Here is a 23313-nt window from a genome sequence, read left to right as displayed (position 1 = left end):
TGCAATGAAGTTCCTTACAGAATTAGGGTCAGTTCACACCAATATTCTGTGAGCTTAATATTTGCAGAAAACTGATATCTTCAGAAATACTGCAGTTCTCAGAATAGGCAGGGAAACATATTTGCCCTTTTTTTAGCAGCACAGAACCTGAGCTGGAGAAACTATCCGGCTGTATCAAAGCTTGCTCACAGCCTATAGTAGCTAAAACTTTCTAGATCTGAGGGGAGTTTGTTGTCATTTGATTTTGTTTGTTTAGGTTATTCTTCTAGATGCTGCTTGTTATCTTATGTTATATGTTAATATAGTGCAGCCTACCAAACTGTTCTGTAAAGATCATCAGAAATCCAACGTTTACCCCACGTAGTTCAAATCTGACCACAATTACAAAGGTCTTATGTACTTGCCTGTCAGTCTACCTTTCCTGACACAAAAACTTTTGTTTTCCAGATCAGAAAGATGGTTTGTTTCTCTGCCACCGGAAGAATATGACATGTTAGAGGAGTCAACACAAGTACTGTATAAAGAATGCTGAAATTTTGTGGTTGAATTACTGGGTTGGTTTGCTTGATCTTGGCTGGTTTGAGGTTCTTTGTAGAGGCAAAATAGAGAAACATAGACTCATTAAGATTGAAAAAGATCCCCAAGATCATTTAGTCCATCAATCAACCCATTCCCACCGTGCCCACTAACCCACATCTCTCAGTACCACACTTACACGTTTCTTGAACGCCTCCAGGGTCAGTGACCCCACCAACTCCTTGGGCAGGAGGATGCTCCCTGTTCCTAGAGCAGTAACTCTTTTGGAGAAGAAATAGCCTCTCTGTTCACCTGATATGGACAAACAGGTTGCATGCAAATACTTGCTGATCCATAGCAGAACTTTTTTGTGTGTGCTAACATTATTATTTTTTAATTTCACTTACTGTAACATTAATAGGTGATGGTAAATTTTCTCTGAAAGAAGACTCAGGAAAGGTCTGGAACTGCTGGAGAGCAAATAAACATAGGTGGCAGCAATGTCTCACCCTGGAGATTACACTCACCCTCAGCAGTGTCTCTACATGCAACATTTCAGACAGATATTTTTATCCTGAAAAAAACAGACAAGGAAGAACCATAAGACATGTTTCATCATGAGACAAAGGATTTTTTTTTTGTGGAATTAAGAGGAAAAAATGTAACTCAAAATGTGTTTTAAAACAAGGCTTCCTGATGTAGAAAGAAAAATAAGCATAAGTAAAAATAATTATTTTACCTCCTTCATTTTAACTGCTTCTTTTACAGAAAAACAAACAAAATTAAAACACATGTAAATATTTATTAAATTATTTTTTAAGCTCTGGAAGGTTTTGAACCAGATTCACGGTATTAAAAAGAACTTTCTCCTCAATTCTTCAGTTAAACAAGACCAAAATATGTAAGGAAGATCTCATATGATTCTCTATTTCTGTTTATCCTTTCCTTTTTTTGTTCCTTTTTCCTTGCCTTGCCTTGCCTTTCCTTGCTTTGCCTTTTGCCTTGCCTTTCACCTTGCCTTTCCCTTTCCCATCCCACCCCTTGGACAAGTTATTTTCAGACATAAATCTGTCATTTCCAAAGCAGTTCAGAAGCTTCCTTGTAATCATATTTGTAGAAGCTTCTCTGTAAAAATCAACTGGAAGATCATCTTTAAGCCCAGAAAAATGTTATGAAGGAAGATAAGCACTCAATCTATCGGTTGAAGAAAATGAAAAAGATACACTCTAGCAGCAAGCTTAGGAGGTGCAGAGGGAGTATTTTAATTCTGAACTTCTGAACAGTGCAAAAAAAAACCCTTCTTATTTGTCCTGTAATATTAGGGAACAAACTGAATTTATTGGTCTCAGAACATGAGTATTAAAATCGCTTTTCTGTTGATCAGTGCTTGGCGTGGAAGTTTTACTCTTCCAGCCATATTGGAACTAGGAATTGTAATTTTATGAAAGACCTGACCCCATAAGCTATGCTGTAGATGGGGACCATACCACAGGTATCACTGCTATCTTTGTACCTGGAAGTGTTAGGAGATGCTCCTCAGAACACAACTTGCTGCACTTCCTGAAAAAAACTGGATTATGACTGCTCGATCTGAAAAGTCTCTGACTCACAGGTCATATGAAACATTCCTTCAGTGCTTTCCAAGCCCAGTCCTTACTTCCCTTGACCTTTACTCAAATGCAAAGCCACCCTACTACCATCTATCCAAGTAGTCAAACAGAAATGGCTATTTGTCCAGAGCTTCCTCTTACATGACTCTCACAAAGAGAGATACCTTCATGGACTTGAATCTTTGGACTTATTAAATAAAGTATTAAAAAAAACCAAAGGGTTTCTTATTTTAGCCATGAAGAACAAAGCACAGAAAGGGATTTTAAAACAAGCACATTAATGCCTATCTTATTTTCTTTCACTGTAAAGGCAGCCTAGGTCACTGCTTTCCTCAAGTTAAAGAGTGGTAAGGAAATAATTTTCAACTCATGGAATTGGTCTATGTGTGATATATGAAGCTGAACAAAAGGCAAATAAGATACCAAAATCATTTTCTTATAAAACAAAACAAAACAAAACAAAACAAAGCCTTAGCCTATCTTTTTCCTTTCCCAAGTTGTTTTACCCTCTCAGGTTCAAGAGGTGTTCGATCCAGTTCATACTGAAGACTTCAGGTGAAATAACTGGAAACACTTCACTGAATGCAGTGAACTTTGGGTTAGGACTTCATTCGCAGTCGTTGACGCACCACCTAGTAACTGGAAATAACAGATAAACAACTTCCCTCTTGCTGAGATGATAACCCATCTTTTCGGGGATGTCCCAGTGATCCCCTGTGATACAACATGTTGCAATGCCTGTATGTCATACTTAATACTATTTGCAGCTGGCAAGATTTCATGCCATCCAGTTGAAAATCGTACGCTTTACGCATACATGAATGCGTCAGTCATTATCTGAACTCGGATTAGTACAGAACATTGCAGCAGCTCCACAGCAGTGCAGTAGACAGTGAGCACACCAAGCCTGTCCTTTCCAGCAAATAAATTCTCCTTAACTTATTTTCAGATAGACAGCTGCCGGGTGTCCCTGTGTACTCAGCAAAGAATTTGTAAGTCCGGGTTGAACACTGCTGGTGACAGCGCAGTTTTGGTCAGAACAAATCTATAAGCATTAAGATTTTCTTATAGGCTACATCAGGGCTATGTAGTAGAAGCACACAGCAGCTGGGATCAGACTCTCCGTACATTTCTATTGGAACCAGAAAATGCAAGTTTTTGGCTGTGTTGTAAACTATACATAAGACATAAAAGTTTATTTTTGAAAATGTACAAACTAGTCACTTTCCTAATGGAAAGAACTGGAAAGCTAAGGTAATTACATAGTGTACTTCTGGGAAACATGTTTATTGAAACCAAAATAGTAGGACAGGACAAGATAGGAGCTGTGGAAAAAATAATTCAACTGACGTGATTGCAGGGGAATTGTTACAGGGTTATTTAAATCAAGAAAGATGATGCTCTTCTAACTCAGATCTGGACTCTCTCCATCAGTTCCCAGCATCTAAGACACAGAGGCACTGTCGGGTCATGGAGTATTTCCAAAGGCATGCTACTGCATTTTTGGTCTCTTATCAAGATCATGAGAGACACTCAAAATGCCACCCTCGATGCTGCAGCAGTCAGCATGTTCACTGTGTAGAACTGTGAGAGAAGCTCCTAAGGAGAGTCCAAATGTCACCTGCATAGCTAATGCATCTGAAATGGTACCTGCTATGTACCAATGGGATGCTGGGATATATGATGCTGAAGTGTTAACCATGTCCTGCAAGCTGATCAATACAAGAATAAATTTGACAATGCTGACAGGTGTTCAGATTACTTTAATAAAAGCAGTAAAAAAAAAAAAAAAAAAAAAAAAAGCATCCAGAAAGACATAGAAAAGATAGCAAGGCAAAAGTTCTTATCACAGTGCTAGGAAAAGAGCCATAGACAATGCTTTGTATGAGCAGTACCTTTGCCTTTATTGATTCCTTTGAAAAAATGGAATGTGTTTCTTTACACTAGAGGAGAAAGTTAATGGCAGAGTGGATGGATGGAAATAACCTGAAGTGATTTGTGTTCAGATGAGGGTGGTGAATTGTGGCTCCCATGAGCAGCAGCATTTAGTCTCTAAGGTGTACAAATAACATACTTGGAAAACCGTAAGTTGCAGGTTGTAGCCTTGTTTTATTTGGCTGTCCTAACTTTTAACTGGGGTTCAATAGATCCAATTTTTCAATTTCAGACCATTAAAGAGAAGAAGAAAGAGAAGCTGTAATTTTTTTGTCTTGACTACCTCATGATCTTTTCAGCACATAAAGGTCACCTACAGCCAATATCAATAATCACACTCTTTATAGTTTCCTTAAAGTTCATCATTTTAGTGAACCACTTCACAGGTTACTAAACCAAACCAAATTGCTGCTCTGCAAAAGTGAATTGGTGCCTTTCCTATATAATTTTATATGTTCCCTCTGGGTCTTCTCTACTCCGAGGCCTTCAAGCATTTGGCACAAGATTTGAAACATGAACTGACTATAAAGGGCTGGAATTATCTGGATGTTTCAAAAGTACAGTATCAGTCAGATTTCTCTAGGAATGGATAAACATGGAGCACATCCCCCTTTTTTTATTTGAAAAAGAGAACTGGGAGTCAGAATGCTGCAATTTATCTGTACACTTGACTTGGGGTAGAAATTTATCCCACGTTTTCAAAACGCAATGAAATTCAGGATGTTGGTCAAGCCTAGCACATAATTTTCCAAGGTGAAATGCATTCACCAGTCTGACCCGAGACTCTGGAGCTGCGGGGTCTCATGGCCCTTGTTAGGCAGCCACAGCTGAGTCACACACAATTACAGGCTGCTTTGGAAAATGCAGTTTTGAGCTGTTCTCGTGGAAAGTGCGGGGCTCATGCTACATATATCGTATTTCACAAGAGTAAAAAATGTACTGAGGGTTTGACTAAGATTTTTTTCAATGGGAAATATGATAGAAGTGATTCCATTAGTTCACTGTTACACAGTCTGATTGTTTTCAAGCCGTTCAAGAAAGTCACCTTCAATAAAGTCACATTCCAATTAGGATTCTTTAATCCAGCAAGGATTTTACTTTTTGATTTAATACGTAATATTTAAAGATTCTATGTTCCCATGCATGAGAGAAGATTCATGTTTACATCACTTTATGTGCATGCTCTACTCTAAGACAGCCGAAAACATCTGTAGAAATAAATACAGTTGTCCTCATTTACTTCAGCTTAGCAGCACTGTTCCAATATCAACAAATGTTACTCAAATTATTGCTCTGATCTTGCTGGAACTGCACATGCATTTCTTGATAGCTTCCTTTCTGCTGTTTCTTAAGTTTCAGCATATGGGCAGCTGCAAACAAGGATCAGGTTCTGAAGCTTTTACAACAGAATGTCTGGCATGGGACACAGAGGGTTATGAAAAATTCATAACTCTTCCCCAGTATTGAATGAACCAGGGAGTAAGCTTATGATCTTTCTAGGAATGAGAAAATCCCCAGTATTCAAACTTATTTAAATATATTTTAATAATGAGTAGCCATGAAAAGGAATGCTTGACAAATCACACTTCAGGAGTAGTTGTGTGACTGTATAAAGGGAAACTGCAATGTTTCCCATCAGGATGTAAATGGAGACCTTAAACATTTCTAACAAATATAATTTTTTTGTGTGCAGTGAAAATCCATATTGATATTATTCCCCCCCCCCCCCCCATCCAATCTCATAATTTAATTGATCTTGTGGGATTAAAAAAAAAATAAAAAATCACCTCTGTTTCACAGATGCTACTGCTCATATACAGAAATACTATTTATTTCAGAAAAGGTTTTATGAAATCAATACCTGCAAATAAACCACTGTTTGTTTGTACTGAGACTCTGGTTCCCCGACAAATGAAGGGTTGCATTTGCACATATTAAGAACACTTTACAAATAGATGAACAGATCAGTTAAAATGCTACTTTCATTTTCCACTGTTTTTGAATGCCTGAAGTTTTTCTCCCATGCAGAAACTAAATAACACGTGTTTGTGAATACTTGCATATAAACTTCATTGCCACAATGCATTTGTTGCGCTGGCATCATTTAAGCCAGTGAAATCAAGAAAAATAAAACTAGATGTTGGTTTGACTGGCTGGTGGTTGGTTGGTTATTTTGTTGTTTCTTTTTTTACATCACTTCACCTGAAATCTTTGAAATCAAATACCAGCACAGCTCTGTTTTATCTTTCATTTCAGTGACTATTAGATGAGGACTGCACCAAAGATTTAATTTGAATAAGTCAGTGTGGATAAAGTAACAAAGAAAAATTAAAGGGGTTACAAGAAGAAAACAAGCACTGCACAGTGAAACTGTGTATTTTGCTAGTCTGATGTGCAAGAATAAAACAATTCCACAATTAAAGAAAAGCTTCCCTTGTTTAGGCTGTTCTTGATATTCTGGTGAAACTGGAGTAGATGATTTACCCCTACTTAAATATTTGTTCATTATGTGACACAGAAATATTGCAATAATTACACAAAAACAATGACAAAATTTTAATTGTGCAGCACAGAGGTTTTTCTTGTCCTGTCTCCTTTCCAGGACTATTCCAACAGGTATACTTCATTTTTACATGTAACTACAGCCATTATGACTTAGCCTGTGGTCATGCATTTAATCAGATAAGAAAATTCCATTAGCTTGCTGCGTGAATATCTTCTGCAGAGTATGTTATGGGAATTCAGTATTCGAGTAGTTATGAGTTCACACTTGAGTAATAACAGTCACAATGTTGCAAATAAGCAACAAAGTGCCTTTGGGTAACCTGAAACATCAGGAGCAAGTGGCATTCTGGTAGTACCCAGGCACCCTGCATCTCTTCTGTAAGGATGATGAGATTATGCCACAGTGATTCCTCTTCTGGATGATGCCTCACATCTTAAATCAGTACTTCCTCGACTATATTTCTCTATCAAGTCCCTATACTAGGCACTAAATAAAACAAAATCTTCCAACTGGGGAAACAAAATGCTTTCTAAGATCAGCCTCAGACAAAATAACCTAGAGTAGTGGCTCAAAGTTGCTCTGAGCAGAAATTCAAGCCATTACCTCCACTTCACCAAGTGTCCTGCTATAGGCAAAAGTATCAAAGACAGCTGATAGAAAAGAATGAGCAACGCATCTTCACTCAGAGTGATCCTAGCTGGGGGGGGGGGAAAAAAAAAAAAAAAAAAAAAAAGAGAAAACAGTAAGTGCATCAGTTCAAGGCCCAAGACAACTGCAAGGGACACAGGTGAAGCTAGAACTCCTTCTCATAGTGCTAATCCAAAGCTTTTGGATTGAACCATCTTGTTTTATTAACTTCCTGTATTCCCACAGAACTGTATGTGTGTGTATGTGTGCATCTATGTGTATACGTATGTGTATATGTGTATGTACAAACTGTTTCCTAATTCTGCTGAAACACATCCAGGACTTAAAAGTTATACTGTCTCACTATCCTTCAATTTTGTTCTGGCTCTGCCCAAGCTGCCCACCTCTTCCCATGAGCTCTTATGTGGGGCAGGGCTGTTCAGAGGACAGGCAGCCTTAGCCCACGGTGGCAGCTGTCCCAATGGCACTCCTCTTCTTTCTCTGTGTCAGCAGCTCTCACAGAGGATGACACACACCCTCCCACAAGAACTGTTAAGGTAGCAACCAAGCCTAGAGAGGGCCATCTGCCCAGCTATATACACACTTAAGGGCAGCTCCCACCCATTGACAGTTCATCTGCCTTCTGCAGTGGGATTCTTGGCTGAATATTGAACAACACTGAATACTGTTATTATCTGACATAGTTAGCAGCTTCCTGAATTGAACAAGCAGCTTACTGCCCCAGCGACAAACTTTTCAACATAAACAGTATGAGTGAGGCATATCTTACCACACTTTGAATCCCAACCTTTTTCCTGAAGGGTACAGCTATATTTCAGAACTGTTTTCTCCCTCTTTCTGCACTCTCTACCCTCCTGTTTTAAAACAAATACACTCAATGCTGTGCAAACCTCTAGAAACATTTTGGAAAAGCAAGGTCTGAAACCAGCAAAACCATCACCCTTCTCCCTGATTTTAAGGCAGTTAACACAACACTTCAGACATGAATTTCAAAGGCAGAGAAGCAGAAAGGAAGGCATCTCCCACCGTGGCCGCTCAGTTGCCACGAGCACACTAAAGAATGCTCCCAGCTCCCAGCTGCTGCTGGCCAGAGCTCCAGCAGTAAAATGATCCAAATACTGTACTCTTGACTCCTGGGAGATATGAGCAGCCAGTGAGAACAGCGCAAGCGCAGTGCAGCACGACCTTTCCCTCAGTGAACGCGGGTGGCAGGGGCAGCCAGCAGCCTGTTTGTGTGCTGCTGCACCAACTTTCACCTACTTCTGCTATTTTGATCGTGCCGGGAGCCCTTGGCAGCTCCTGCAGCTGCAGCAGTGGGTGATAGAAAGATGAGAACAGGAAGATATGAGAGCCTTGTTTGTAAGGCTATTTCTGTCTTTTTTCTTCTTCTTCTTTTTTTTTTTTTTTTTTTCCCACTCGAAGGAACACGTAAATATTTAGAAAACAAATGTGTTCCTGGATTAAAGTATCAAACCGGCCGCGTAAACGCAGCCCCACACGCAAGGTGAGTGCTTTGTCTGTGGCACTGCTGGAAGTTTCATGGTGCATGGCAAGTACTGCTCGTGCCCTTCGGTCAGCAGATGTTCCTTCCACAGACATTCAAAACTTCCTGGTGGCACTATTCATTTCCAGCCCGATGCACTGCTCATTCTAGGTCATTGTTTGTCCTTAGAAATGTTGAATCAGAAGTTGGCTTTGTCCCTAGTAGATGTGTGGGGAGGTTAGTCCGATTTCCTAGGGGAAAGAACTTCAGTATTGCCTGCTCACCTATTTGCCAAGCCATCCACCTTAACTACTGGTCCATTTCAGCGTAATTTGAATAGATAATTTCTCACAAGCTTTGTGCAAACTGGCAGATGGTTTAGGGAGGAGAGATTGAAGTTTTGGTCCACACTGAGGAAAGAGCAGGTGAAATTCAGCCAAAATTCATTCTGCTAGAGTGCAGCAACCCTGCCAGTTGCCATCACCTATGTTCTGGCTGGTCAGGAGAGAGGTCTCACCCCAGCGCAGTACATTATGTCTCTAATGCTCATTGGCAGGTGGGTTAGGAAGGGCAGCCTTACATTTCTGTTCCCACAGAGGAACAGGTAGGTCTAAATCAGCCAAGATAGTTTCTACTAGATCTCAGCAACACCAGCTCCTGTCACGTATTCTGTCTAGCTGGGAGAGCTGCTCTGACCTAAATAAAGCACACTGTGTCTTTGGCACCCACGATGGCATTAGTGACATGAAGGAGAGATAGCTAACTGTGATGGATGACATTTAGGGGACAAATGGACAGGAACCCAGGCTTCCATCATTTGACTGTTATGGATGTTGCTGTTGTGCAAAGTAATAATAATAAAATGTTAACACAGCTCCATTTTCTTAAAGATAGCCTGCAAAACATTACTGTGATTGAGCAGCTGAGAGCATTATCATTACCTTTTCAAAACATGTCTCAGGGTAGTTCAGAAGAGGAAAATTAAGATACCAAAATGACAGAAATAAGATTGTATCAGATAAATGCTGCAGTTCAGATCCTGACACTGTTCTTCACTATCAAAACCATTTTCTCTAACATCAGCATTTTGCTGTGTGCACTGGGGCTTCAAGAGGAGGGGGAAATGGCTTTATTGTAGTTAGGGCAGCTTGAGAATTTACTTCAAGTGGTTTAATTTTCACAGCCCGGTATTCACATGCAGTTTGGCTGATAATGAATCCTGATTTAGTGCTACATTTTCACATAAAAATTAGCTTTCTTGGACAGCATTCAGGGCATCCTTAACAATTGTGTCCCAAATACTTCACTTCTGTCTACACAAATGGAAAATCATGTTGCTCAGAATGCACTTTGTTGCATCATGCCTCATATGAAGAGCAAAAAGCAAATTTGAGTTATAAAGGAGACACACTTCTCCCAGAGTAATAGAACTCTGTTAGTAGAAGGGCTGCAAGTATAAAATTCTTGTAGAAGTCTGTGCTGTTTTGAGAAACACCCAAGTTTTGAATTACTGGAGCCTTGCACTCTCAACAGTTGGAGAAGGCAATGTTTCCTATATTTCCTGCATTTGACTAAAAGGAAAAGAGGGGAAAAAAAACATTCTGTAATGAAAAAAATGTGAAAAACAGAAATTGTTTCCAGTAAACATTTTTCTATTCAGAACAGAATCTGTAATAAGCCTACTTATAGAGGTAATTCAAGTTATTTATATTAGCCACAGTCAGCTCACCAGCAGATTAAAATAAATTATCTCAATAGAAATAGAAACAGCGACCTTACAAACTAGAATAACGTCCAAGCGCAAAGAACCTTCTTGATTCAAATTTGATTGTAAAGTGTTAGCCTAGAAATTCTTGCTTCCCCTTCATTAGTAGCTCCAGGAAGAGCCTAATAGAAAACAAAAGCTGTTACACTCATATTCTGTAACTGAAACCACTTTGTAGGTTATTTTCAATTCCATGAGTCATCTGCAACGTGCAGGTAAATGAAGTTAAACAGACAAAAGCAAACCCCAACGTCCCTTGCCAAATTTTCAACTTCTGGCAGACACCAGAAAAATCAAAAAGGTTATGTTTGTCTTGATTAGATATCTTCATTTTGCTTCATTACACGTTTTCATATGCCAACATTCTGTCACTGTGGTAAAAATCTGATCCATCTGATGGAAAAATAACGGAGTAATTACCCCGTGGGGAGCAATAAAATAATAAAAGAACAGGTAGAAGAGAAAGCAGGCATAATAGACATAATGACTAGAAAGAGAAAAATGAGATAAAGGTTCAAGAAATGATAAGGTGTTTTCTTCTGCATGTTAAAGTATATGGAGCTCTTTTTAGGAAATTATCTTCCTTCCCATGAAAAAGTATATATATATATTTGTGTATAGATGTATAGAAAAGTGTATATAAACATTTGTATATAAAAATTGGACTAAGTTATATTAAAAGTATTAAAACCAGATTGCTGTATCGCTGTTTCATCATTACATGCTAAGATTTGGGGTGCCAGGCACTCTTCTGCTGAAGGTTACACTATTAAAACTGCTTATAATGTTGTAGCCTTAACTTAGGAAAATGCTGACCAGGCTGGAGATCAAAGATCACTGAAGAGGTGTGCAGACTTTTCCCAGCCCATCTGCAACCCTGAAAGATTGGCTAACAGTGAGAGGGCAGTTTGGCCCACCAATTAACGGGTCAGCTCTACAAAAAGTAAGGGTCATGCGGAGCTTTGGGACCAGCGCGTCACCAAAGCAGCTGTCTGCAGAGATTTGGCCACTATTAATCCCGGTCACGATGCTGATCTACACGTCAAACACTGAATCATGGGGTTAAGATCAAATTTTGCTCCCTTTGAGCTTCAGTGCACCAATCCTAGACTTTTTGTAATTCCATGCTAGCATCCCCTAGGCTGACCGCAAGGCAGAGCCTGCAAACATTACCGTTTTTCCTTTTCAGCTAACGGTTAGCACCGGCGTGCTCCAGGGTCGGCAGTGCAGCTGGAGCCGGTAACAAGGCCCGCGTTTAGCCCGAGGGAGCACATCCAGGCAGGGCACAGGCAAGGGACGCTCGGCAGGCCCCCGAGCTTCGCAGCCCCTCAGCTGCCACGGTGGCGCGACGGGCCGCCCCGAGCGGGCCTCAGCGAGGCCGCACGGGGCTGACATTGCCCTGCCACCAAGGTCAGCGGGCACGGCGCGGCGCCAGGGCGCGGGGCAGCCGGTGGCACCGTCACTTCCCCGCGAGGCTGGCGACGCGCCACCGCGAACGGGACGGGACGTACAACGGGAGCAAGGGGGGCCGTCACGAGCTCCTTGGAGAGGAACTTTCCGTCGGCGGGGCGGGGCGGGGCCTGCGGAGCGCCGCCCCCCGCGGGTGTAAATAGAGGCGGCACGTGAAGGTGCTCCCACAGGCGGAGGGGCAGCGAGAACCCCGTTGGCACCCGGAGCATCACCAACCAACCGAGCTACCCAGCATCCCCCGATCGCCACCTCTGCAGCCATGAAGGCCGCCCGCATCGCCCTGCGTACCGCTGTCCCCCTGGCCGGGTCTGGGGCCGGGGCCGGCAGCAGCCGCATGCCGCGGGAGGTGGAGCAGTTCTCCCGCTTCTCCCCCTCCCCGCTCTCCATCAAGCAGCTGCTGGACTTCGGTGAGAGCACCGGGGCCGGGGGTCAGCCCGGGTCTTGGGGCGGTGGGGGGCTGCGGCTCTATTTGAGGGTGTTAATGGGGTGTGGGAGGCAGCAGTTAATGGGCTGATGGATGTTTTCGCGTTGCGCGGCGCACGTTATTAAGGAGGAGTCATTAGGCTTGTTCCGAGGGAGCGAACAAGCTGTACCCGGATCCGATTACGGAGCTGGCAGCGGTGAGCTGTGCTGCTCACGTGGCACGGTCGGACCTAGTTGTTTACGAAGGCTGGAGAGCTGCTTCGGGAGGATTACAGCGTCACCGTTTCCCTCCTTCAAAATAGGAAATGCACAAGTATGGAACGGGCTATGTCACATAAACACAGCAGTGTGCACATAGGAGAACTGGCCACTGATCACATGCTGGGGAAAGTCTGGGGAAAGGTGGCAGTTCGTACTTCTGTATTGGAGAAAAAATAGTTCCAACGTGCTTTTCTTGGATTTGTTTCATAGGCTCGACTAATGGATGTGAAAGGACTTCCTTTGCGTTCTTGCGACAAGAGCTCCCTGTGAGGTTTGCGAACATACTGAGAGAGATTGAGCTCCTTCCTGATAAATTGCTAAGCACCTCATCAGTGCGGTTAGTGAAAAGCTGGTAAGTGAAAATGGCCTGGACTGAGCCTGCAAAAGAACACGGTTTCAACAGCTCAGTTGTCATGGATGTGTTTGAGTAATGGAAGACAGTAATAAAATACAGAAGGAATGCAGTTTATTCATCAAAGCTGAACTGCAAGCTGTTTTACCTTGTCCTTGACTAGCATGCAAAAGTTAAATTTAAAAAAAAAAAAAGTGTCTCTTCAGCTAACAACTTGATGTAGCAAGGGAAACTTGCTTCTACTTCTTTGCAAGCAAGAAGAGAGTGAGTCTGGCTGCCATGTGAAAACAGAGCAGAGCATGTGGAACTGGAAGATCAGGCTGTATGCTTGTTTGGGTCTCTCACTGATGGGATTGCTAACAGGACTTCCATTCTGTAGCAAATTGCCTTGACCTGTGAGGTGTTTATCATTCAGTTAACATTCACTCTGTAGGGCAGTGATTAGGTCAGAATTAACCTTGTTCTACTGGCACAATTGCAGCACTTGCATAAAGAGCAAAAGTAGTAGAGTAAGATCCTGAAACTGTTCTTAATCTAATAAACTACGGTTGTGCCTTTGCAATATGCGTCAAGGCTGTCAGATGCCATTAGCAAAGAGGATCAAGTACTTAGTTTCTGTCAAAGCTGATCAGACCTGGAAAAACTTTTGCTTGGGTACTTTCCTAATGATGATCTTATTTTGAAATGCCTGTCTTACCATCTCGAATTATAAGAGAATAACATTGACATGTTATTGTGGTGATGTTTTGAATTTCTTTCTGGGTGGCAAGCGCAAGAAGGCTTGTGTGACTTCTAGGATTCAGGCAGAAGTGACTGTCTGTGTTCCTGTACTGAGGTGGAGCTTTGTTCTGGAGATACTTTGGATTTCTAACTAACATGTTAAGAGTTATGACTATAACAAGACACTGATCATCTTGTTCATACTAATAAAAATCAACTGATAGCATGTTTCTTCTGTGTTTTCAATAGGTACATCCAAAGTCTAATGGAGCTGGTTGAGTTCCATCAGAAAAGCCCAGATGACCAAAAAGTCTTATCTGAGTAAGCTTTCAGTTTTTTTTGTTTTTGTGGTTTTTTTTTTTTTTTTTTTTTTTTGGACCTTCTGAACATGCATTCAATTTCTTACAATGTAATCACTTCAGAATGACCATTGTCCTGAGATGAAGTTGATAATCTAGTATGAAGTGCTGAGCACAGAGCAAATTGGTAGAAGTATCTGATTAAGTTAAGCAATACTTCTCAAAAGATCTTACGTAACTTTGTTTCTGGGCACACTGCCCCTCAAACTGTCACGACATAAAGATCAACGAAAATTATCTCATGTCAAATCCCAGCTTCCTTCTATGATTTCAGCTAGGGGTCTCTTAACCCTTCATGCAAACTGCATTCCCCTCTATGCAAACTGTTATGAATGAGTAAAAATGCCACAAATTTAAGTGGATAATGATTATGCAGATTATATTAAAATATCAAACTCAGAATTCTAAGTCAGTGAGGAGTTAATTTTAAAAAGAATGGAGTAAGAAACCATATTAAGACTCTTCCAGTTATCTATGCTGCTGGATGGGGTAATAACTTTATACTTGCTTTCATGTAGTCTTAGAGTGATGTTCTAATAAAACTTTTTTGATCTAGATTTATAGATACGTTAATTAGAGTTCGAAACAGACATCACGATGTAGTCTCTACAATGGCACAAGGAGTAATTGAATACAAAGATATGTTTAAAGTAGATCCTGTCACCAATCAAAACATTCAGTACTTCTTGGATCGTTTTTACATGAGCCGCATTTCCACCCGGATGTTGATGAACCAACACAGTAAGTAGAAGTTCTTATCTGTGGAAAGGCTTTAGAGAATCATGGAGGGACCGTAAAGATCCTCTAGTTCCAACTCCTGTCTTCAACCAAATGAAAAACAACTGAATGTAAGCACAGCTCAGAGCTGTCAGAGAGAGATCATTTTCAGATGACTGTGAGACACTGGAAAGTTAGACTGTCTGACTTAAAGTAATGGGAGAACTTACAACTAGTCTGTAGTCTAGAAAGTAAAGTCTTTTGTGGAAGATGAGGTGCTTTTTTTGCATTTTAAAAGCCTTTACATCTTGAACTGCACATAAATCTGCCAGTGGATTGCCTTTTTAAATCTAAAAAGGGCATAAGCAGTACTGATATGATTGTCTACTGAGATTATACTCAATATGAAATTGTTTTGTAGTATAGCAAGTGTGATTAAGTACAGTATTTGTTTTCATCCAAAACAGCCCTTCTTTTTGATGATAAATCCAGATCAGGTCACCCGAGGCACATTGGAAGTATTGATCCTTGCTGTGATGTTGTTGAGGTAGTGAATGGTAAGTGTTCTGATGTCTTTAACATGATCAGCATTTGGTTGCAGATAGTTTGGATAGGCAGTGTGTGTAGCATAAGATGTTGAGTTTTTTGTTGAAATAGCTGAAAACAGTCTATCAAAGCATGAGTTTTTATAGGATATAAAATATAATATATAAATTAGCAGTTAAAAAAAAGAAGTAGCAGGCCTAGCAATTGTCAGATATGGTAGGAGTGAAAATCATCTCTAGTGTTGGAATCAGCACTACCTAATCGTATATAATACACCAGATGCATCACCAAATTGTGCTGAAAACTTGCCTGTGCTGCTGTGATGTCCTGTTTAGTCTCACTTTTAGTGCACACAGTGGATGCAGCATTACCATGCCCTGTAAAGCAAAGATTTATAGTCTGTATCACCTTAGCAGCTATCACAGTTAAATGTTGTATGCTGCCATGCATTAGAATGTTCTACAGTATGTAATGCTCCATTTCACTTGCTTTATTTAAATAAATATTTCAGATGCTTTTCAAAGTTCCAAGATGCTATGTGACCAGTACTATTTAACATCTCCAGAACTGAAGCTTAATCAAGTAAACGGTAAGAAGAGGGCTTATGTCTTACTTTTTATTGTAGCTGTCAATGCCTTTAATGAATCAAAAGGCTCTCATTTCGATAGCCACGGTGGTACAGATCATTTGACCTGTCTTGTGGTATTTCTTCTGCACTTTGTTACAATCACCTCACTTAAGCTCCTGTGTCAGATGTCACTGCATCTTAAACATGAGATTTCCTGAGGCTATATTTACAGATTTGAGTACAAGCCTAGTTTGTACTTAAAAATAAAATAAGTTGCTGAGAGGAGCTCTGTATCTGGGTGGAAGAAGTCTGTCTACTGACTGAAGAACACATGTTCTAGTCTAAGCTGCAAACGTGGGATCTTGAGCATGTGTCAACCTCTGAAATACTTTGTGTGTAGAATGGAATTAATAATTACTAAGCTGGTGATAATTATTACCTGAACAAAATTGTTCAGTTGTGAGGAAACACTCAAAATTTAAATATTTTATTGTTTGTTTTAGTGAATAACTTGCTTATTGTAAAATTTGGATGCAGTACCAAAGACAAACAGTACTATCCCCCTCATAAGTCTTACTTGTCTTTCTCTTCTTCTAGGAAAACTTCCAGGAGAGCCAATTAACATTGTCTATGTTCCATCTCATCTCTTTCACATGCTTTTTGAGCTCTTTAAGGTATGTCAGTATATGTTGCTTCTTTCTTCTGTTTTTCTGAGCGGAAGTTTCATTATTTTCTAGCTAGACTTGAGTGAAGTAGAGTTTTTGCATGGAACAGTGGGATTTATAAAAACTTACTGTGTGTGGCAGTTTCTAGGAAAATATTTGGACACTTTCACATGGTGGTAGCAAGTGAGACAGGATATGGTAGAGAGGGAGTAAGTGGTACATGGGGTTGTGACAACCATAGAGCAGTTTTGCTCTGGGTTAAGTAATGCATCTTCAAGTAGTAAATAGGGCTGAACTGATGTCCTGCCAATATGGAATGCTGAGTTCTGGCAGTCTATAGTGACTACTGAACTCAGTTTTCCCCCCACAAGCATACTGACTCCAAAGGGTGTGAGTTTATTTTACTTAGATTTGCCTGGCTAGATATTGGTGAAAAACACATCTTTCAAAAAAAGTAATCTTTTAAAACATAGAGGTGTTCTTACATGTGAAAGCTCCTGCTCTCTTTATGTTACGTAAGTTGCAAAGTGTTTCTCAAAGCTGGTAGTAATTGGTGGTAACTGTGCTTAACTTCTGTGACATAGCAGAAATATTAAATTAATTTGATTTTAATGCATAGATTCAACACTGATAATGGCAACCTTCATTTCCATAGAATTCAATGAGGGCAACAGTTGAATTTCATGAGAACAGTCCTTCCCTCCCTCCAGTTGAAGTAACAGTTGTTCTAGGACAAGAAGACCTGGCCATTAAGGTATCTCATTGGCCATCTACTATATGGCCTTAACATAATCCTTATGATTGCATGTGCTGCAGTAAATTCCATTAGAACTTCCACAAGTTCTGTGACAACAGATGAAAATAATACGTATGAGCTTTCTGTTGATAGCATACATCTAGAGCAATTATCTAATTGAAAGTATTACTGAAAAGTAATTTTCTGTGAAACAAATAGCATTTATTACTGTTGGGTTTGTTAAATATCAGTACTTTAAATACTGGGTTTAGTACATGATCCTAGTTAACTTTATTTTTCTTTAAATCAGATCTCTGACAGAGGAGGTGGTGTTCCAGTAAGGAAAATTGAGCAGCTGTTTAGCTACATGTATTCCACAGCACCAAGACCAAGTATGGATGATGGTCGACAAACTCCTCTTGTAAGATGATTTCAGTGCTGAAGTTGCTATAAGTATTGGGCAGATTAATAATAAATAATGAATGTTATGTCTACCCTGCTGCTTTGTAGGGTATGCAAAGATTGAGCCTCATAGATAAGAACTAACATTCTATGAAATAAATTTAATATCTAGCTCAATGAATGTGCCTTTAAAGGTATAAACAGAGACAAATATTCCAACCTAATCTGATTTTTCTTCTACTCCAACGACAATAATTAATTGTCACTCCCATTCAGTCATCAAATTTACTAGAAGTTCTGCCTTTACAGAGGCAAGCACAGTGGGATACATTTAGATATCCACTAGTAAAAAACTTACACTAATCAAGCTGTACTAGTGAAACTGGACAAGGAAAACACAGAAGTGTAATGTATGGAAGTAAGACTTGAGTATATCTACATTTTTCCCTCCGTGATGGAGGTTTTTTTTTAAGTATTCAATTTTTATATGAAACTGATTAGAGATATCTTCTAATAAGAGAAAGTATAAAGGACTTCTGAAGTCTAGAGTCTCTGAAAATTTTCTGGCTATTTATTTCTAAGTCATAAGAGCTAACACAATTCATTTCTGTACTGTACTTTTTAGGCTGGCTTTGGATATGGCTTGCCAATTTCCCGTCTATATGCCAAATACTTCCAAGGAGACTTGAATCTTTACTCCATATGTGGCTATGGAACAGATGCTATTATCTACTTGAAGGTACGTTTTACGTTTTTGTGTAAAAACTAAACAAACACTGATAACCACTGTTAATGCAGTAAAGTGACTACTTCAATATCATATTAAAGGTAAATTAATTCTCTGAGCAGGAAAACTTTTTTTTTTTTTTTTTTAAAGAAATGCCAGTATGTTTAAACAAGCTGTTGCTTTCTTTTTGTTGTTCAAGATACTCGGCTGTATCTTGAGTCTCTACTGATGAGAGCTTGGAATGAAATTCAGAGATTCTCATGTTAGATAGATTTGGTGTCTCCTGGTTCATAGAATAGGCAGTACAAGGGTAAAATGAAGTAATGGAAATGAGATGTGAGTAGCAGATACTGTTTCTGTCACTGTTCGTTCTTAACTCTAGACAAAGTCTTGTAAACTAATCATGAAAGAGTCTGAATAAGCCCTTAGCTGCAGAATACATAGGTAGGAAAAGATCACATCTTGAAGTTTCTCTGTAATTCTGTGTATTTCTTTTCTGGTGCCTTCAGGGTTTTTTTGAAAACAGGCTCCAGAATACCTTTTTAGGGCTATACAAGTGCATAAACATGATCTGATGTTACGCATTTGTCCTGCAAAGCTTAGATTGCCAACTTAGGTACTGGAGTGGGTTAACTGTTGCAACTGATACAGAAATGTTTGTGTAAATTTATTTTTTAGTGTGACTTTATTAATCCTTGAATGAATATTCTCAGTGTAATTTCTATTTCTTTTTAGGCCCTATCAACAGAATCAGTAGAAAAACTTCCAGTTTTTAACAAATCTGCTTCCAAACATTACCAAGCAACTTCAGAGGCAGATGACTGGTGCATCCCAAGTAAAGGCCCAAAGCAGACCGCAGCTCTCTGAAGGGAAGTGGCTATAAAGGCATCCAAGGGGATCAAGCTGGCTTATTAGAGACTAGTGTTTGGAAGTACTCATCTAACTCCAAACAGGCAAATTCTTCTGTTGCAGGACTGGCAGAAGAGGAAGCTAAAGATGTTATAGCCTAGGCTGTATACATTAAATGTAAAATCTTGCTGTGAACTTCAGGCTGAAGAAAATAGAAGTGCATATGTCTTTAAAGAAGGGATATGTGTATAGAGGAAACTCAGGCTATTTTTGTTATGATCAAAGACTTTGTGGTGGAGGTGTGCAATTTGACTCCTGTCTAACGCTTGAATTTTGATACTGATAAATACATCAGTTAAGCTGGTATATTTTTTCTCCTAGAGTAGATATCAGCAGCTCATTTTACAGAACTCCTCAGGTAGATAGATGTACCTGTATTAAAAGCTGCATTTAGAACATCTGGAAAATATTCTTTCACCTTGCTGTAAGACTACCATGTTATAAACATCATCCAAATAGACCCTGACTGGGAAGGAGGGAGGGAGCCCTGGTAAGAAAGAAGTGTTTTTTTTCCACTTGTAAGGAAGTCCTGTCTTAACAAAAGAAGCAACTCGATTTTCCAGTAATCATTAGGTGATGTCTTGCTCTCAACACTTCATTTTGTGTTTCTTCAAGCTGTTGATGGAAAAGCTAGTGAAGCAAGGCTCCTGTGCATAAGGTAACTAAGAAGAGAGATTTTAATGAAGCAACTTGATATTAACAGCTATGAGGCCAACTTACATCTTGCCTATATCTCAGTGCTCATGACAGTATGTGCCAAGTTAGTTAGGATTTTCCAGGAACTGAAGTCAGATGTGCAAGTTGAAATGAAAGGTTTTGATGATGCTTTGTTATATGGGCATGACATGGGAAACGGCGTATTTAAAATGTTATCCTGTGATTCTTTTTTGTCAGTCTGTAAGATAACCAGTGAGTTCAGTGCACTAAGCTAAAATTTGTCTACTACCATCTTTGTCAACTGTGTATTGGACCACACTGTCTAAAGTATACAGGGATTTGACACCTTGAGAGCTGTGATGGATGCTGAAATCTGTTAGGTTTTTAGGAAGAGTGGTGTTGGAGTAGAATGTTGTTCTAAGCACTGTCCTTTGTAGTGGAAAGGTCTTAGGAAAAGAGACTGAAAATATCAACAGCACTGATAACTTTTTATGATGATTTTTATGAACAACAAAAGGGGAATTGCCACAGGAGGAGTGCCAGTGGGAGAGAGCTGTTGAGAAAATGGTCCATTCTTAGTAAGCTGCTACCTTTCCCATCCTTGTGGATTTTTCCCCTCCTCATAAGTAAAGTAATGGAATTTACTCAAAGTGACAAATTTCTCAACTGGACAGTCAACAAGGTTCACTAGGGCTGTGTAATGCTACTTGAATTGTTATTGGCTAACAAGCATCAATATCCTAAGTGTAAATCCTTCTTGGAAGGAAGTTGCAAATACAGTATTTAAAGCATCCTGCTCAGTGATGTGACAGTTTTCTAAAGCAGATTTGCATTTGTTGGGCAGAAATCTACTCCACAGTCTACTGTGAATAGCAAATGCTTTTTAAGTAGCAGTAAGAGAAAGCTAGATCTACCTTTTGTGTTCTAAAAGGTTTTTGGGGGTAGATTTCTCAGTGGAAAATAAAGTAGTATTCTGTTCATTTATTTCAAATAGGAAGTTTAGAAGTAATGGTGATAATTACTGAGCATATTGACTTAAATACTGCATTGAGGCAACTCTTATCCCAGTGAATAAGCTGCGATCAGCAAAGGTCACCATTTCAGGAGTATTTTCACTCTCTCAGTGAATGAAATGGATAACAAAACTGAAATATCTTTGTCTAGAAAATACAGATGTGAAAAAACTGCTTTCACTGCCATAATGTACTTGAATACTCTGACCTTGTATTGAATATAAGGTCACAAAAATATGCCTAGATAGTTATTGTTAAGTAAACACAATACCTCTTTGCACTCAGTTATGCTTGACTGTGATTTATGATGTTGTGATAGATTGTAGATTTATAACATAGCTTCAGCTACTGCAGCTTGAAGTTGTAATGTCTATTTTTAAAAGCATCTGAAGCATGTGAGTGCTGTAAATGAATGTCTGTAATAGTGCTTGCAAATAGGGGCTTTTTGGATAAGTGTAATTTCAAAGTTGTATATGCAGAACATACAATGAAGACAGATGTGTGTAGCACTTCAGGAAACCTTATGGAGTCTCCTTTAGTATTAAAAACTTGTTAAGGGCTATCTGCCTAAATAAAATGCTGTCTCTTTCAGCCTTTACTGAATTTATATTTCTGGAAATAGAGCTGTAGTTTTAAGCCTTTTACGTGCTTGTTGATACTGAAATAATTTTGTAATAAAATCTTTCTAATGATTGTCTACTATCTTTATTTCTGTTAAGTACACTACAAGTGTAGACCAATGTGAAGTTTCAAAAGACATCAGACATGCTGTATGTAATGTAGCTTAAGGTTGTAAAGAAATCTGCAGTTAAAACAGCTGTTTTAAGCTTCAATTTTGTTACCATGAAAACTTCCTCTCGTTTGCTGGCACATAAGTCATTGTGTACCATATTTGCCTGCTTAAGGAATTCTTTTCAATGTGATCATATTGATCTGTTTCAATTTATTTGGATTTGATTTTTAACTCCTGATCCAATCCTGTCTTGACTGATGTGATTTTCTTTTTGTAATCAGTTATTACAGTCTTGATTACTAATCTCTTGCCTACAAAAATGCATCCTGCCTCTGCAGACTCCTAGCTGCAGAAAAAGGTATGCAAGTAATCTTGAAGTCTTAATAGAGCAAAAATGAGAAACAAACAACTTGCATAAGATGAATCAGTGACAGTCTCAAAATGAGTGGTTTCAGAAGCCAAACGGGTAAGTGACAAGATTCTTGTCTGTCATTCCCAACACTGCTGCTGTGCAGCAACTGTGGGGGACAATCAAACTATTTCACTGCCAAATAAAGGTTCCTAAAAACTGCACTTATGTAAGTGCTTCCCACTGGAAATCTAGGTGACTGTCTCCTTCCTTGCATGAAACATACGTTGTATAGCTCTAGAACAATAGGACAACTTGGTTTTAAGGGCTGCTTTAACATGGAACTATGGCTATTGGTCAAAGCAGTCTGCTGCAATAATACAGTCCTATGTAGTCCTGATCCTTTCACTGACCTGCATTTTCCCAGCAATATACAGCCTTTGCCTGAATTTCAGTAAGATGGCCTAACCCTTAGGCTGTGTGCTGTGCAGCTGTGAGCTGGGCAAGCTGCAGCTGTGGGCAGCCTGCAACAAGCCTGGCAAGCATGTGTCCCTAGCAGGTAATACATGATCTCCCTCATGCTGTTCTCAGGCAACTTGTTTTACCCCCAGCTCTGTTGTCCAGAATGCTCCAGTAGTTGGAATTTTTTTCCTTCCTGCACATAAGCTTGTTGAATGCAAGTGGCCATGCACCCAACTCCTGACTCAGCAAGCCTTGGAGGTACAGTGATTGGCTTGCTTTCAGCATGTCAGAGGTGCAATGAAATCAGTAAGTTTAGTCATGGCTGAATTACATTCTGGTTTCACACAAGATAAGCAGATGTTGTGCTTCCCAGCCTTTTACCCTTGCTCTGGAGATTACAAAGGTTCCTGAAGTCAACAGAAATAACATCAAAACATCCAGTGTTTTCTATTCCAGGTTGTTAGATAAAATGCTTAACACTGATTCTGTTGCTAGTGCCTTGGGCACTCCTCCAGTTTAATTTCTCTGTTGCCTGATAAGGTGTTGTTCATTATCATCTCTTTCCTATCACTTCACCAAGCTCTCAAATACACCAGACTTTGCCCTCAGTGTGTGATAATGTCCCTTCCATAGCTTTATTATGAAATAGGCCTTGATAGCTTTGATAAGGAGAGCTACCAGACTCAAAAAACAACTTGTTCTCCATGTAGTGGTGCTGATGATCTGAGTAATCAGGTTATTACCCCAATAACTCTCTGCCATTAAGTCCTTTTTGGTAAAC

At 39.7% G+C, this 23313-nt stretch overlaps 1 protein-coding gene across 1 annotated transcript; it reads left to right on the top strand.

The window, feature by feature from the left end:
* The first annotated feature begins 12094 nt into the window (after window positions 1-12094).
* PDK4 (pyruvate dehydrogenase kinase 4) lies at window positions 12095-21681 on the top strand. Its single transcript, XM_052692410.1, has 11 exons — window positions 12095-12340; window positions 12828-12969; window positions 13939-14010; window positions 14605-14789; window positions 15233-15322; window positions 15823-15900; window positions 16477-16553; window positions 17200-17298; window positions 17591-17701; window positions 18308-18421; window positions 19145-21681. Exons 1-11 carry the CDS (start codon window positions 12193-12195, stop codon window positions 19274-19276), a joined length of 1248 nt encoding a protein of 415 aa, XP_052548370.1. The 5' UTR covers window positions 12095-12192; the 3' UTR covers window positions 19277-21681.
* The last annotated feature ends 1632 nt before the right edge of the window (window positions 21682-23313 follow it).

Source organism: Tympanuchus pallidicinctus, unplaced genomic scaffold, assembly GCF_026119805.1.
Source record: "Tympanuchus pallidicinctus isolate F22 unplaced genomic scaffold, pur_lepc_1.0 scaffold3, whole genome shotgun sequence".
Lineage (NCBI taxonomy): Eukaryota > Metazoa > Chordata > Aves > Galliformes > Phasianidae > Tympanuchus > Tympanuchus pallidicinctus.
This window is presented reverse-complemented; position numbering and strand designations above follow the sequence as displayed.